This window comes from Poromitra crassiceps (genome assembly GCF_964638095.1).
Source record: "Poromitra crassiceps genome assembly, chromosome: 1".
Taxonomy (NCBI): domain Eukaryota; kingdom Metazoa; phylum Chordata; class Actinopteri; order Beryciformes; family Melamphaidae; genus Poromitra; species Poromitra crassiceps.
The window spans coordinates 65,979,913-65,997,218 of record NC_139623.1 but is presented as its reverse complement, the minus strand read 5'-3'; the positions used below and the strand labels follow the sequence as shown (position 1 = coordinate 65,997,218).

General features: G+C 42.6%; 1 protein-coding gene across 1 annotated transcript in view; it reads right to left on the bottom strand.

Moving 5' to 3' along the window:
• Positions 1 to 17,306, bottom strand: part of LOC310790940 (adhesion G protein-coupled receptor B1-like) — a gene marked incomplete at its 5' end in the record, with an annotated part of 240,863 nt that overhangs the window by 110,177 nt on the left and 113,380 nt on the right. The window contains 4 exons of the mRNA XM_083652649.1: positions 8,578 to 8,721; positions 13,770 to 13,878; positions 15,291 to 15,359; positions 15,668 to 15,862. Coding sequence (XP_083508775.1) covers positions 8,578 to 8,721; positions 13,770 to 13,878; positions 15,291 to 15,359; positions 15,668 to 15,862 — 517 coding nt within the window. The remainder of the gene's footprint in view (positions 1 to 8,577; positions 8,722 to 13,769; positions 13,879 to 15,290; positions 15,360 to 15,667; positions 15,863 to 17,306) is intronic.

Here is a 17,306-nt window from a genome sequence, read left to right as displayed (position 1 = left end):
AAGACAGGGCCCCTCCCTCTCCTTCCCCACTGCGGTGTCAAAGGCGTGAAAGCCTGACTCCATCTGCCCTCGCCATCTGAAGACATGCAGCTCTCTCTCTCGCTCCGCCGGCCCGGCCGTGCTCCATGTCTGCCTGAGAGAGCCCAGCATGAGGGAGGCAGGGCTGCAGCTCCCAGGCAACAGCTGAGCTCCCGTGGGCATCAGGGAGGAACTCTGTGTGTGTGCGCGTGCATGTGCGTGTGTGTGTGTGTGTGCGTGTGTGTGTGTGTGTCTGTGTGCATGTGTGTGTGTTTGTGTGCTGATGCATGTGTGTGTGTGTGTGTGTGTATGTTTGTGTGTGTGTGCATGTGTGCCCATCCAATATGCTCAGCCAGATTGTCTGTGGCGGACGAGAAGTAGCCTGGAGGGATTTGAACCAGTGATACAACAAGGTGTGTGTGGACAGTAGCCTATATGTGTGTGCTTGTGTGTAGTGTACCACAGTGGGTTTGACACCGTGGGTGCCTGTGTTTGTAGTGTGAGTTTGTCCGTATAGTTGATGCATTTGTTTGTTTTGATATTTGCGCATATAGATGAAGGTGCATCTGTTAGCATGTGCGGGATACATGCGTGTGCTCATTCATAAGCTTCTGCCTCATTGGTTGGCATGTGCGGGATACATGTGCTCATTCATAAGCTTCTGCCTCATTGGTTGGCATGCTTTCTTGGATTGAATGGCCACACAACACAAGATTTTTCTTTATGAAATGAGCATGAGATTACGTGTTGTGGCCATGAATGATATTCCTCCACCATGAAAGGATTATATGACAATAACATGGATCAGACATGCCATTTTTACATGTTTCTTACATGGAACGGTTAGCTAACGATTACATGTACTGTAGGCAAATAAAACAAGTTCTGTGCAGATTGGATGAAGGTTTTGGTCCTGGTGAAATAAGAAAACCGTTCTCTGAAAATCAAAACTTGTGACTGTATAGGCGTGGTGTGACGTTTCAAATGGGCCACGCACACAAACTGTGGTACGTGATAGAGTATGACCCGCTATTTCTGTGGGCAAAACAAAACAAAAACACATTTTCTGTGGTTGTTTTTTCTGTCTTCTGATAATTTATGTGAAATGTATAATTTTGAGTTCCCTTTTCACGGTTATCAAAGAACTGCATCATCATTTTTAAAGTCTTTCCTCTTCCTGAAAGTTACAAAATGCTAACAAGCTAGCAATCCTCTGGCATCACGTTAGCATTTTGAGTCATGCTAACATGTCCACGGTATAGGCTACATTTCACATCATTTATTAGAACACAGAAAAAGCACATAAATTGTCAGTTTAGAGTTTCACTCATAGAAACTTCTAGTTGTGTCTCCACGTAATCCCGCAAAATGTTTTTCTCTCTGTTTTCATGCAAGACATTGTACTCATTTCATGAAATCTCATGAGAACAGGCCAGACCATATCAATGAGTGCAAAGAAGGCATGGGAGAGCCATTGTAGCTGGTGCAGGCAGGTCCAGGCAGTACACATCAGGTACAGTGGCTGGCCTGGCTGCTGATGTGGCACTGCAGCCATGACACATATGGGGAGGAAATTTTCTCTAATTGCTCATGATTGGCTCCTGTTGACTCCTGATTACGAGTGATGGCCTCGTTAGCATGCCAGCGGTGACGGGCCGGTGCTGACGGGCGGAAACCATCCCCAGCTGACAAACAATCCCATCGCTGCTGAAAGCAGTGAATCAAGCACCTTTCTCCCAGTGCCATTTGTAACTGATTTTTTTTTTTCTGACCCCCCCCATTTTCTCCCCAATTGTATGTACCTGGCCAATTTTCCCCTGCTGCCCCGGTTGCTGCTCCCCCTGATCTGGGGAGAGCCGTAGACTAGCACCATGCTTCCTCCGACAAATGCACAGTTGCCAGATGCTTCTTTTCACCTTTTCACCAGCGGGGAGCTTCACTGGCATGACGTAGAATGTGGGGTGATCATGCTATTCCCACCAGTTGCCTTCCACCCCGAACAGGCGCCCCGACCGAACAAGAGGACACATACCCTCAATCCGGCGCCCAACCGAGCCAGAGGCAACACGGGGCAACACCCTCGTGTTGGTAGGCAGGGAATCTACCGCTACACTACCTGGACGCCACTGGAATTTACCACATTTTAGAATAACATTAAAGACACCAAAAGTATGAAAGAACACAAATGGAATTATACAGTGATCAAAAGAGTGTACAACAAATCAAAACTGTCATGTCATCTTATTTAAAGTAGCCACCCTTTGCTTTGGAAAGAAATTCATTCATAGGATAAACTTCACTATTAATATTTGTCATGAATGAATGAATGAATGAATGAATGAATAAATAAATAAATAAATAAATAAATAAATAAATAAATAAATAAGTAGACAAATAAATAAATAAATAAATAAATAAATAAATTAAAGTCCCTGGAAACCAAAAACCAGAGAGTAACTACGACTTGCAATTAATGGATGCGGCAAGCTCAATTGGTGTTGTCCAACCTTACATGTTTGAGCCACCAGAGCCCACATGTAATCCAGATGAAGAGGACACAGCCCCCCCGAGAATCCTCGTTCCTCTCAACCTGAGACTGGGCTGTAACACTTGTTCTACTTGTGCAGTAGTCACAGGCCCCAATTGTGTGTCGCTTAATTTTACACAGCAGAGTGAGACAAAGAGGAGGAGGAGCGGAGCGCACAGACGCTCACACACACACACACACACACACACACACACACACACACACACACACACACACACACACACACACACACACACACACACACACACACACTCACACACACCGTGATGTCTTAGTCTGCCACTCCACATTCTCTCTCTCTCTCTCTCTCTCTCTCTCTCTCTCTCTCTCTCTCTCTCTCTCTCTCTCTCTCTCTCTCTCTCTCTCTCTCTCTCTCTCTTGACATGTCTGGATTTTGATAGGCTACGGTAGCATACGCGTGTGTGAGAGAGGGGGAGAGAGACAGAGAGCTGCCATGGCTGTCTTTAGACTTTAGGCAACAGTCTCACACAGACAATTGTAAAATAGCAACGTTTTGGAGCAACAAGTTTAGAGCCTCTCCGCAGCCAGCCTTATATATATATATATATATATATATATATATATATATATATATATATATATATATATATATATATATATATATATATATATATAGATACATATATATATATAGATACATATATATATATATATTTATAAAACGGCTCTCTCAAATCAAGCAATCTGATTGGTTCACAGCCATTGTGTAAATCCAATAACCCACTGGCCATGGGTTATTGGTTGCCATGGCAACTCTCTTACTAAAAGCCTTTGTTTACCTCAAAAAAAAACAAATGGCGGAGACAGCTGTCAGATCCTTGTGAATCGATCTTCGCTTATAACTTTACTAATACTTCGCAGAAAATTATGTTTTGTACAAGAATAGATGTGGGCTAATGTCTTCTTTGAAAAAAAAAGGCTGTTAACCCCGCATTTAACCCCGCATTTAACCCCGTAACGTTAGTTTGTGTCGGGCTTTGCAGAAAGCTCTCAGCTTCTCAGCAAGCGCTGAGAATGCAGCGCTGCGCTCGAGCTGCCTGTCGGGCTTTCCAGAAAGCTCTCAGCTTCTCAGCAAGCGCCAGGATTGGCCAATGTCAACTTCAGTCTCCAGAACGATCCAATCAAATCAAATCACCCGCACGTTCTTGCGGTCCCGCCTTACAGTAGTGTTTCAACTGACTCTATCAGAATGACATGCCAGTCGGAGTCGGACTTATAGTATTATTATTATTATTATATTATCATACTTGGAAACCGTTTTATAAAAGCTCGAGCAGCATGTGTTGTGGCATATATCCCGCTGCTCAGCTGTTATCCCACTCGGCCTGCGGCCTCGTGGGATAACAGCTGAGCAGCGGGATATATTTGCCACAACACACTGGCTCTCATGCTATATTATATAGCAGATACATATATATATATATGTATATATATATATATATATATATATATATATATATATACACACACACACACACACACACATATACACACACACACACACACACATACACAAGCCTCGACACTGTCTGTACATATGTCTTGCATTTGCATATCCTGTACTGCATAAGCAGTAAATTCACTTTTTCCTTCTCATTCTTGCATTTCATTTATATACATTATCATTCCATTTTGGTTTGTTTGCATATTTAGATATTGTACATATTTTCAGTTTATTTGTTTCAGTATGTTTTACTGTTATTTTGCACAACCTGTAAGCTATGCTACGCTTTTTCTATATTTTCTTTCTTTCTTATAGTCCTACTTATTATTCTCTAGTCTTGTGCCAGCTGCATAAGGTTGAATACGGAGCTTTTTCTTTTGCTCAAAATCAAGACTACATTTCCCACAAAAATCCTGTTGCAAAAGAAGAGTAGAGGCTGCCGACCTTGGCGGTGGTCTTGTTTGTTTCTTTGTTTCTTTGTTTATACTAGTCTCAGAACTACGTATTTGTTATTTGAAACGAAATAACTCAATCAAGATTATTTTTTGCAGGGTGCGGATTTACCTTGAGCTTTGTTTGGTTCTTGAATCAAGTCTATTTGAAATCGATGCACTAGACCAGTGGTCCCCAAACACCGGGCCGCGGACCGGTACCGGGCCGCAACGCGGTCCAAAAAAAAAAAAATCTATATATATAGGCCCCTATTCTCCCACAGGCCTTCGGCGCTAAAACGGGCCTTCGGTGCTAAAAAACGTGCCTTGCGCCTGTCTCGGGAAGATATCAACATGGCTTTAGGCTGGTAAATGCACTTTGCGCTGAATGGGCGTGGCGCACTCCCTGAATGGGCGAGAATGGGCGTGTCGGCCTTAAATGCCGGCCTAATGATATCTTCGCATCTGGCATAAATTTAGCGCCTTGCGCTTTTGAAAACCAGGCCTATTCAGTGCGCCAGTTGAGCGGGGCGCTCCTCTGCCTCTCCCCTGTCACCCTCTGTCTCTCTCTGAAACCAGGCCTATTCAGTGCGGCAGTTGCAAGGAGCGCTCTTCTGCTTCTTCTCTGTCACCCTTCTCTGTCTCTCTCTGACTCCCTCGCTCAGACAGACACAACACACGTCCCATAGGAAAAAGAAGTTGTAAGTTCACTGCCTGTGTAATGTCCCAGCATGCATTGTGCTACTCCATTTCGCTACTAAATAGCAACCAAATGAGCCAAAGTAGATATAAAGGTAGATCTAAATAATGTGTAATGGTAACACAACCTGCAAGTGTAGAACATTTCAATATTGGACCAAATACAACATAGAAATGAAAACACCACCCTATGTGAAACTTATATGTCATCCTGGGCCTATATATATCCCTTGTCGATTTAACGTGATTTAGATAAGTTCTACTGTCATGTCCTACTGTGATGTCGGCTCCAATAAATTGGCTCCACTTCACATTTTAGTTTTACAATAAAAACACATTTATGCAATGACTTTACATAATGTAGGCTATATTTATGTGCATCATCCTACCTGCAGCAGGGGAGAGAAAACAATATCTTTCTGGACAAACTTTCACCAATCTAATTAATCTCATCATATAGGGATAGGCTATATTTTTCTAGCTGATTAGAACATTCTTTTCACTTTGATCTTGCTATAGTGTAGCGTATTTACATGCTTGCAGTATTTAAACTGCAGTTAGATTGGTTTGAGAAGCATAATAATATGGAATAATAGCCTATATATGGAGACAGACAGACGGGATGAAGGGAGGGGGGGGGAGCAGAGCGCTTGGCTTTGTCTGGTTTTACTGGACCACTGGAATTGGAGCTTAAAAGGCAAGCGTGTGATTCGTTTATTGCATAATTCTACGCTTAAAAGGCGTGGTTGTAATGCTTTAGGCTGCATGTAGCGCCAACACCAAGATATCAAGTGCGCTGGTCCACGCCCACTGATCAGCACTGCGCCAGGCACTCGGCATAGTTTCTACGCCGATGTAAAGATAGGGGCCATAATATTATAGGGCAGGCTGTGTGTGGAAGTTGAAGCATAGTTTCAAGTTGACGTTTATTTATGTTTGTAGTTGAAACAAAAACATAAATACTGTATAGGCTACATACTGTATAGTACAACACAAAAGGCTGTTATTTACCCTTTGTCGCCACCTGGTGAGTACATATCAGTGGCGCTGGTGAGATTGGTAACAGGGGAGGTGTTTTTGTAAAAAGAAATTGGGCGTTTTTTTTCTTCTCTTTTGCCCAAAACGCCCAAATCTCATTTTAAATTAGCATTAGGATTAGACTGTTGTGATGTCATTATTCAGTTTTAACCATCAATAATTGTTCCTTTTCTCATTATTTCATTTCTCAGAGTAAATACTGTATATTTATTTCGAGATTTTTGTCAATTATTTGTGCTGTTATGGTTATAATTAGCCTAGTTACTCACTTCTACACTAGATTGTGTTACTTATGGATGGCATGGAATTATAGTGAAAATAGATTATCCCCCCTTTTTGCTGGGGACCCCACTTTGAAAACCACTGGCTTAGGCTAGAACTGTTGCGATAATGTTTCAGGATTTATCTCTATGCATTAGGCTGTGATTACTATTTATATAAATCTATTTATTCACATAGGTTCATGATATATTATGGTATACAGCCTACCTGTGACATCAATGTTTTGATTAATCTGCGTCAGTACCGAAAATGTAGCCTATTACTGCATGACTGATCCTATGATGTCATTGTAATCACACTCAGGTGTGCTTTCACAAGACAGGTGTTGTCCATTCAATCAGCCCACCTGTCTTTATAATGCCTGTCTTGCACTGTTTGTATGATACTTGACAAAGTCTATGGCCGAAACTGTTGTCAAATAGCGTTAAATTACACTTTATTGCATCTGGAACGAGAGTGTGTCTTCCCCTGCACAGTGCTGCTGCATCAACATACTCGTTTAGTTACATTCCAATTCATCAACTTTGGAGCATTATTTACCCCCCCTTCCCGACATCCTAGGTTGACATGCTTTGTTCCAATCGATTCCTTATTTCTTATACTTTCATATGGTATAAAGATCACCATTCAAGCTTTAAAATTGAGCTCGCTGTCAGCCATCGATTTACAGGCCAAATTCAGTTAAAAAATGTGTGAATTTAAGGTTGCGGGTTTTAGTATAAAAAATTACAGGATGAAACTTCAATACGACAAAAATAGCGCTGCTCGGTGAACCATTTCCACGCCGAATTTAATAGAAGGCTCGGATAACTTGAAATCAATTGACTTACTTGAATATCCATGCTGTCTGTAGTGGAAACGCTGCAGTCGAGACGTTGCAAATATTCCATTTTTCTGACATTGCAAAAAGCCCAGTATCGCGCAGCTCAAGTCTCCCGCAACTCGAAACTCGTTTTGGGTGGTAATCCAATGCAACGACTGTCTGACTTGTGAACACTTACTGATTGATAAAAAAGTAAATAAAAAAAGAGGGAAATATGATATGCTGCTACTGTCTCAGTAAAAGTCGTAAATCCTTCCTGTCAGGTCACCACAGGCAGTGGATTTCACTTCCTACTTCATTCAGCGTGAGAGACCAGGCAGTGGACAATACAATATCAGCAATCTATCCAACCAACAACCAATTAGATTTCACCTGGTTTCACCAGGCTAAGGGCATGCTCACTTCCAGCTCAATCTGATTGGGTGGAAAACACATCACTCTCACGTGTTCTCTGTGAATTGCAAGTGTTTTTCAACCAATCATATTTTTCATTAGATAAATTACCAAATAAATAAACGCCCACAGGGCGAATGTTTTTTTATCTGCCTACCCCACGCTGGGAGCAGGGCCAGAGTGACTCTCTGCATGGAGCTCAGTTCAGTTCAGTTCAGGTCACTGTTGTTGAAGCATTTTAAGCATATAAGAATATAATGAATGAAAAAATGAGCGTCTGCACATAAGAAAAAACACATTTGATTGATATTTTATTATAAAAAAAAATGAAAAATGAAAAATGAAAAATGGAAAAAAAAAAAAAAAATCCCCAATCTAATAGAGGAGGACCATCCTCCTATGCCTCACTGGAAAAACCTCCTCTGGTACATATATATGTAACTAAAACCATTAAAATTGACAACCGGTCCACAACATTTTTTCCCATGTATCTACCGGTCCTTGGCACAAAAAATGTTGGGAACCCCTGCACTAGACAAACTGTATTTTTCTCATGGACTTTCTTGTTACATTATTAGAATAATACTTTCCATTTCAATACTCTTGAAAGCATATTCATGTGACTTTTGCACAGTATTAAATTATTATATACACCAAGTACTTTACTTTACTAGCTAACTACAGACTAACTACTAAAGAAAGGCAGCAGTAACTCAGATAACCTCTTTACAGCTGTGGTGAGCAGAAAAGCAGCTCAGAATGCAACACCTCCGTCCAACCTGGAGGCAGATGACACTTTGGAAGCTGGGTGATAAGTTCCCCTCTTATCTACCTCTTCTCAGCTTTATAGAGAGTTTCTAAGGTGTTTTACTGCTCTTACCTGGCTTACCAGTGGAGAGGATGCTCTTGGAGACGGTGACTCTGTCCTCGGAGTTGCGAGCCCAGTCCACCATCCCCCTCCAGCCCTTCATGGGGAAGCTGATATCGGCATTACCCACCACTGGACGCTTGTGGATGCTCAAAACTGTAGCAGGGAGACAGACAGGCAATGACTTACTTACCATCCAATATTCAAAATGAAATGTACACTGCAAAAGAAACATCCACCTTAACCAGTCATTTAGGGCTCTATCGTCGCAAAGGCGGTAATTTTGCGTTAGCGCCTGTTTTGCGCGCGAATAGCGCCTTGTTGTCACCTCGGTGCAAACCTGCATATAGGCGTGTTTATGCCCAAAAGTATTCACAGGTGTGATCATGTCCATCCCCCTTAAAAGCCACAGCGTCTGTGACAGCAGCTTCCTTCTCGCTGAGTGCACAAGCAGAGGCTTTTTCAACAAATTAATTGGATCTGGTTTTGCTTTTGCTTTGGCAATAAGTATACTTCAATAAAGTGACATGTATTCATTTTGAGAGAGAGAGAGAGAGAGAGAGAGCAAGCGAGCGAGGGAGGCAGAAGGAACGAGAGAGAAGGAAAACAAGAGAAAGAACGAGTGAGATCGGTTCAGCCGATCAGTTCGGCGGATCAGATAACATCAGTGAAATCCCACATCCTATACGTCTTCATTGCTTTCTTTATCCTCCCGGAGGGAAAAAAAAAAAAAAAAACTCCAAGTGAACTATGTTGAAAAAAAAAAAAGAAAAAAAAAAAAGCTTATGTTTTGAGGTGTGGGAGGGAGGTGGAGGTCGGTAGCCAGGGGACGTACGGTGGTGGCGTGGGAGGCGATTTGGCTCCAGACAGCGAGGTGGCACGGCTATAAACAGGACCTCTCACCTGGCCTCCATTCCCACATACTGTCCCTTGACTCAGCTCAAACTCGGCCTTGTTTTTCAAGTGTGGGTCAGCGAGAGCACCAGGGCCTCTGTGATGCTCGCTCTACTTTTTCCCCCTATTTGTGAAAAAGAGAGCGTTTACAGTAAGCGAGCTGGAAGGCAGTAGCGGGCGGTTGTGAATGTGGATTTAGACTCCCGCGACTCGAGACCTTTTTCCCATGGGAGACTGATCATGTTTGGCCTGACTATGTTCTCGTGAGATAGATACTAGCAGATAAAAATGGAACACTGCAGTAAGCAGGGATCCTGTGGTGCCTTGATATCTTGACAGTCACCATAAAATAATTGACATTGTAGACAGTGGCTCTCAACGGGGTTTGGGGGGGGGTGTCATCAGGGGTCCTTGAGGGTGTTCCCAGGGGGTCCCCAGGAAATTGATGAATTATAAAGCTGCACTGTTATTTAATTTACAAGACGTTAACACAATTATGGAATGTAGAAGAATGGCTGTTTTTGTGTGTGGTTTTTTCTTTTTCTTTTGGTGGGTGGGGGGGGCATTTTGCCTTTATTTGATAGGATAGTAGGCAGACAGGAAAGGTGGGGTGAGAGAGAGGGGATGACATGCAAAGGACCACGTGTCGGATTCGAACTCGGGTCGGCAGCGCGAAGGACTTAGTGCACATTCACACCATACGCAAATCCCACTCTGAAACCACACAGTTTCATTTTGGCGTCCTTGTTAACAGGCAAGTCCGTTCACACCAGCCGCACACCACGCCACGCTGAAGCCACGCTAAAGCTACGCTGAACCGATAGTTTCAGCTTCTGTTGTGAAGTGAATGCAAGTTGTGAGGGTGGGGAGGGGCTGGAGGAGCAGCTCCGAGCCAGGCACTGAGGAAAAAAGTGTTTCTGGTGTGACCGCTTTAGCGTGGCACTCAGCATCACTCAGCTTCAGCATGGCTTTAGCCTGGCTTTGGCGTATGGTGTGAACAAAGCATAAGCCTTTGTGGTACGCACCCTACTACAGTAGGTGAGCCACCGGGACGCCCTAGAAGAATGACTGTTAGCTCTCTACGTACAATAGAGTGCGGAAGACCTGGACGTGGACCTGGAGAATTTCCGGCTCTTACGTATAAAAATCAATGGGATTTGTATGTTTTTTTTGTTAAATGTTTGAAATAAGGTTAACAAACGTTTATGAAACAGTGAAGTTTGTGTTCAGCAAGATCATCTTCACAAATGAGGACCACTTTTATTATTTTCTAAGCATAAATGTGTGTTTTTTACTTGATTTTCAGAAAATCGAAATTCCCATACAAAAATCCCAATGAATTTTACACGTAAGAACCATCGACATATAAAGATGGACGCCACGTCAGGTCCCCTTTAGTGAGGCCGCAGCATGTTAGATCACCGCTCTGGGGGCGGGTACCTGTATAGGTCACAAGGCCCGCCTCCGCCATGTTAGTGGATGGGAAAATGAGCCAAACTAAACAATCAAAGAACATGTCAGATATTTTTTTCCGAAAGGTGGTTTCTATCATTTTAGATAGTTCTTATCACGCTAATGCCTGTCCAAGTGCACATTTTTCTGATCAGTTTGTTTTTAAGTAGTTATTTAATTATATAAAAATGGATGATTGACAGCTGGGGCAGCCAGTCTCAAGCCGTCACTGGCTGGAGAAGCTGGTCGCGTTATAGACCTAGGTTACTGTACATAGACCAGACACTGCTTGAGACGCTGCTTGATGTGTGATCGGACTGCAATAAAAAGGACATTGTTTTGAGAAAGGTGCGCGAGGAAGTAACGTTGGTTGGGGACTGAAGTGGTAAGTTCAGAAAATGTGTTTGATTACTCCAGCTAACGTTATCAAGCTAACCGCCTGCTCATCATAGTAATGTTGGCTAGCTTGCATAAGCACTAGCCTTTCATAGTCGGCATAACGTTAGCTGGAATAACGCAATAGACATATTTTCAGAACTTACCAGGTTGTCCAACTGCCTGCATATGCCAGGAAATATGTTTCATAACGTTACAACTCCCGGGTATAAAATGAGGCCCACACAAGTTTAGCACACAAGCAGCCATCAGCTAAACGTTAGCTGTTTGTTTATCCTTTGGCGTCATCCAAACAGACACTGGAGGTTTTATTTGGGGTAAAGCACAAGGAGAGTTTTTATATGGATATCTCAGGAAAGTGCTTTGACTGTGGGTATGTTCACAAGCTCCTCTCCTCGTAGCTGTTGTAAGGATATACAGAAGAGTCCAGGCAGCTGGCTAATGTTATTAGCCCCCCAGACTCAGAGCGTTATATAAAATTAGGGCTGTCAAACGATAATTTTTCTTAATCGCGATTAATCTTGCTATTAATAGTTATTTGCGATTAATCACATTCTTATATCGCATGTTTAAAATGCCATTATTTTGTATTTCAAAGCATTTTTAATTAAATATTAATAATTCTTACCAGTGTGTCGTGATTGGGAATCAAATGAATGCAAATAAATGTACTTTGTGATCTTGAATTATATATTTTCAATTCAATAGAAGTGCCATGGAGACAGGAGGTAACAATGTCTACAAAATATATCTTGAACAGAAAATAAATGCACAATTGTAAACAGTGCAGTATACGCTCCAGAACCGATACTTCCGATGGCAAAACCCAAAATGACACAGCCGAAGAAGGCTGTGTCTGAGCTAAAAACTTTGGCACTTCCATGTGAATAATGGCTCGGTATTGGAAACTAAGGAAGATTTTGGAGTACATTGGCGCCGTAGCATTGGATAACAACATTGTGTGTGAGGTAGGTACAGTTTTATTGTGATTGATGACATGTATGTCGCGTGAAGCCATTGGAGCCGACCTCCCAGTGACTAGAGGACCCACGCATCCGAGACTCTGAAGGAAGAATGACTGATGAGTCTCGCGTTGAGGCTACGGCGACGCTAGCTGCTCCAGTATGCTTAGCTTTTAGGTGATAGCTCAAACTCGATGTACTTCAGTTATATTTTAATTCTGTTTTACACAAGGTGCAAAATGTAGTTCTAACGTAAGTTCAAGCGAAGAAGACTAAAATATGCATTTTACACTTCCTTAATTCACTTTTCTATCTCCACTCTTCAATCTACTCACAAGCTCATAATATGCTGTCAATTTCCAGGTTTAAATTGAATAATCAGCTGGTTGCCGGATAGTCTCTTTTAACCAATAGCATAGTGTCACATCACTGCTGATCACTTCTCATCCCACACACCTCCAGTGTAAGCCTATCACATTGCTTCGCACCCCCGTCGTAAGCCAATCGCTTGGCGGCGGTTTCCTTAAATATGCTTTTTTCTGTCCCATTCAGCCTCTCAACACTGCTGCTGTCAGTCTCGCACCCTCCTCCTCCCCCTCTCCTCCCGGTCATCGCAGACCTATCCGATTCTTCAGTCGGAAGAGTCTCATCATGGAGTCTCAGAAGGAGATCACCAGCACTACCAGTATCTAGACTCACAGGGGATATATCTGGATGCTGATCTGGGCTGATGCAGCTCTCTCAAGATCTCCCTGTGGTGTCTAACCGCCAAAGACTAATAACAATACCTTATTCTCATCATTCTTTCTGTAAAGCATCATTCACATTATTGTAATAAATATAATTGTATTCATTGGTCTCTAGTCTCTCCTGATTGAACTACTGTTGACTTGTCCACTGTGCCATTTGGGAGTTTTTTTTTAAGTAAAAGGAGCCATTTAGAAGTGTTTTGATGTCTTTCTTTTCCATGCCTGCAACAGCAGGAGACAGGAAACCGCTGCGACCGGCTTGACTACAAGTACGGGTGCATCGAAGGGACAAAATAGCGGCATGCGATTAACGAGATTAAAAAAATTACACGTTATGGTCGGCCCTTAATCGCATCGTAATTAACGCGTTAATTAACGCGTTAACGCTGACAGCCCTATATTATATATATACAATATTTCTCCATCCACTCCTTATTTTTCTGTTAGGACTTGATCAAAACAAGCTGACTCCAATCTTTATGCAAACAATCTGATTTGTACTGACAGTCTGAAAATCAGCTTTGACAGGACCCTTAGCTCTTCATGGACACAACATCGGGGACTACCTGGGACCGCATCTTACGGGACAGTCTGCTTGACCAATGGACCACCCTCACCTCCCCAGCCCTTCCTTGATGTACAGCCTTTGTAGTTGTGAAGATCAATCATCAGTGAAAAACACTATCATAAGGATGCTCATTTGTTAAGCAGAGACAGCTGTGTATGACCAGGTGGGGAAATAAAGGCTGACCTAGGTTATCAGTGACCTCATACATGTCCTGAAAATCCTTCATTCTCAGGCCGATGACGTCCACGAAGTCCTCAACCAGACGAAACAGCTCCTTTATGTTCGGCCCCAGCTGGGAGAGAGACACACAGAGGCAGAGAGAGAGAGAGAGACACAGACAGACAGACAGACAGGCAGACAGACACACAGAGAGACAGAGATAGAGACAGAGAGAGAGAAAAACCAAGAGAAAGACAAAGAGATTATGGATTTTGGCTGACTATTCAGAGCCGTTGAAATTCTTGACATTTGCAAGGTCTTTCATCAGTTTTGGAGTTCATTCAGCTCGTCCCACTGTAAAACGGCTCTCTCAAATCAAGCAATCTGATTGGCTCACAGCTGTGATATATTTAGCGTATACCACACTAATATACCACAGTTATGAGAAAACTGAACTACTCTTCTACAAAACTGAAAATGCCACAATACCCAGAGTGCCTTGCGGTAGTGTTTACTGTTGTCTCCTGCTAGTGACATCATCAATTATATGACAGCTAGCTAACAATGTTCGCTAGCTGCCTACCAAAATGTTAACTAATGTTAGCACAAGCATTAGCCATAGTTAGCTAGCTAACTGTCGTTACATTCAAAAAGAAGCAACGCGAGACAAACTGTGAACTATGATCAAATCTATCTAGCATAGCAACATGTCAACTCTGTAGCTCTAGGAAGTAACCAACCATAACAACCCGCCCCCAGCAACCTATATAGGCTATCTTGCACAAGCCTTCCTGTTACTCACACATAGAATTAAACAACATAGAACACACCACACTAATGTTAGCTGTTTGTCAGTCACCAAAACTGTGTTGTACCCTCAGTACTGAGGGTTAAGGGTCTTAACCCTCAGTACCCAAAGGGCATTTGGCTTTTTAAGGCATCATGCTCATTTCACAAAATGTCAGGAGAGCACTAAGCAGCCTAACCTTGCGTCACCAGGCTCTCAACAGACTCTGCGGAGAGCCTGGTGTCTTTGATGTTGCTCTGGTGCTTGAATGGTGACACATCCTCCTGAGGATGGATGGATGAGTGGATGGATGGACGTTGAATCGCTGCGCTCCGCATACTACATAAGTGAGTCTGTGCCAGTTAACAGCCACTGCTGGTTTTGAAGGCGGGTTTAAATTGAATGAGTGACAGGTCATAGCACCGATGAGAGAGCAAATGGGCTGCACCTCCCGTGTTGTCTGATCGCAAAGTCGTTACTGATTGGAGACCCAGAGAGAGATCTGCAGCATGCAGTAACAGTGTAAGAACTCTCATGGGTCTGGCGTCGAGACTAGATGGACAGTGATATGAACAGATTGAGGAGTGGGTGTCTGCTCTGTTACTTGTTATCTCCAGCTATTTCTGTCCATTAGCAGCACTTCTCTCTTCACCCTCTCGCTCTGTCAATCACAGACTCCTTCTCCACCTGTATCTCAGTCTAAGCGTCTACAGTAACTACATTCCTGTATTAGAAAGAGAAGACAGAGTGGCACTGACCAGTTGTGCTTCCTCCCATCTCTCCCTGTTCTCCTCCATCAGCAGATTACTAACAGACTGGACAAAGTTCTGAAGAACAAAGAGAAAACATATCAGGTCATTCATTACCGTTGCGTTTTGAAGTGAGGTCTTTGTGTATTGTACCCACCTTTGTCCAAAATGGGGTTAGACCAATATGGGTTTTTGAAAGGCAGGTACCGATATTTTGGGGATTGGAGATGCCAATATTTTAAGCAAATATTAAATTTGACCATTTTTCATGCCATGATTCCACCAGAATTTTGTTCTTGTCAGGGTGGAAAAACCATTGAAATAGTATATTTGGCCAACCCATATATCTGCGTAACCCTCGTCTAAAGCTCCCCCTCCCAATTCACCCTCATGTCTGCACTGCTAGGACTGTAGTAGGCCCTCCTGAAGATCTCTGTCATGTTCTTCAGCACATCCACGATGGCCAACAGATCGCCGCTGTAGCTGGTCCCATCACTAGACGTCTCCCTCAGCTTGGTCATCACCTCCGAAACTCCATCTCCCACAAGGCCACGTTGTGCTTTGGACAGGTGTTCCCGAGTCTAGCGGAGAAAGTTCTGTTAGTTCTTTCAATCAAGTTATATGACAAGTCTGTTTTCTGAAGACCAAAACACCCCCCCCCCCCCCACAATGCTAATCAAAAATCACCCCCATTTTTACTGCTTTTTGCAGTTGTTAATTCCCCCCCTCTTTCCCCTAAATCTTACGTTATGTACTGTACTTGTGTTACCTTTGAGATTTAGGGCCTTCCGAAGGGGGGGGGGGGGGGGGGGGGGCAATTTGAGAATACTGAAAAACTAGATCAGTGGTTCTCAAAGTGTAAAGTCCCTGGAAACCAAACATACATATTTTTAAATATGTGTTTTGAATTTGTCACACCACAGGAAAATATGTTATTAACCACGCAGTCAAATTTGAACAGAATTGAATGTCGCCAAGTAAAAATTATGAGCTGCAATCTCTATGTTCTCAAAGCGATTCAACTACTGTATGCTCTGAAGGCTGCTCTCTGCAGACTGTGGAGGCATGATACGAGCTGGCTGCAGCCGAGTCTGTAGAATGCTCCGCAATAGCCAATGACAGTCGAGCAACCAGCAAGGAACACCCACACCCGTATATGGACGAAGCAGCCCAGGCAACTAGACTGTGATCTTTCCCAGACACCCATGAATGTTATAAGAAATAATGGAAAATAGCTCACCAACAGATATAAAAACACCAGCATACTATGTGTTTAATGTAAAGAACTAGCTCACCAACAGATACAAAAACACCAGCATATATGTTTAATGTAAAGAACTAGCTCACCAACAGATACAAAAACACCAGCATACAGTATATGTTTAATGTAAAGAACTAGCTCACCAACAGATACAAAAACACCAGCATATATGTGTTTAATGTAAAGAAGTAGCTCACCAACAGATACAAAAACATGTGTTTAATGTAAAGAAGTAGCTCACCAACAGATACAAAAACACCAGCATATGTGTTTAATGTAAAGAAGTAGCTCACCAACAGATAAAAAACACCAGCATATATGTGTTTAATGTAAAGAAGTAGCTCACCAACAGATACAAAAACACCAGCATATGTGTTTAATGTAAAGAACTAGCTCACCAACAGATACAAAAACACCAGCATATATGTGTTTAATGTAAAGAACTAGCTCACCAACAGATACAAAAACACCATATGTGTTTAATGTAAAGAACTAGCTCACCAACAGATACAAAAACACCAGCATATACTGTATGTGTTTAATGTAAAGAACTAGCTCACCAACAGATACAAAAACACCATGTGTTTAATGTAAAGAACTAGATCAGACTTTTGAAACACACATTTAAAAAAGGGGGTTGGGAGGGCGGGGCGGGATTTTCTCAGCTTTGACAGACAACCGGGAGCAGCTTTATCATTCGTCCAATGTCTTATGACTCACAAAAATGGGGGATAATGGGCATTAACTACTGCCCACTTCAACCC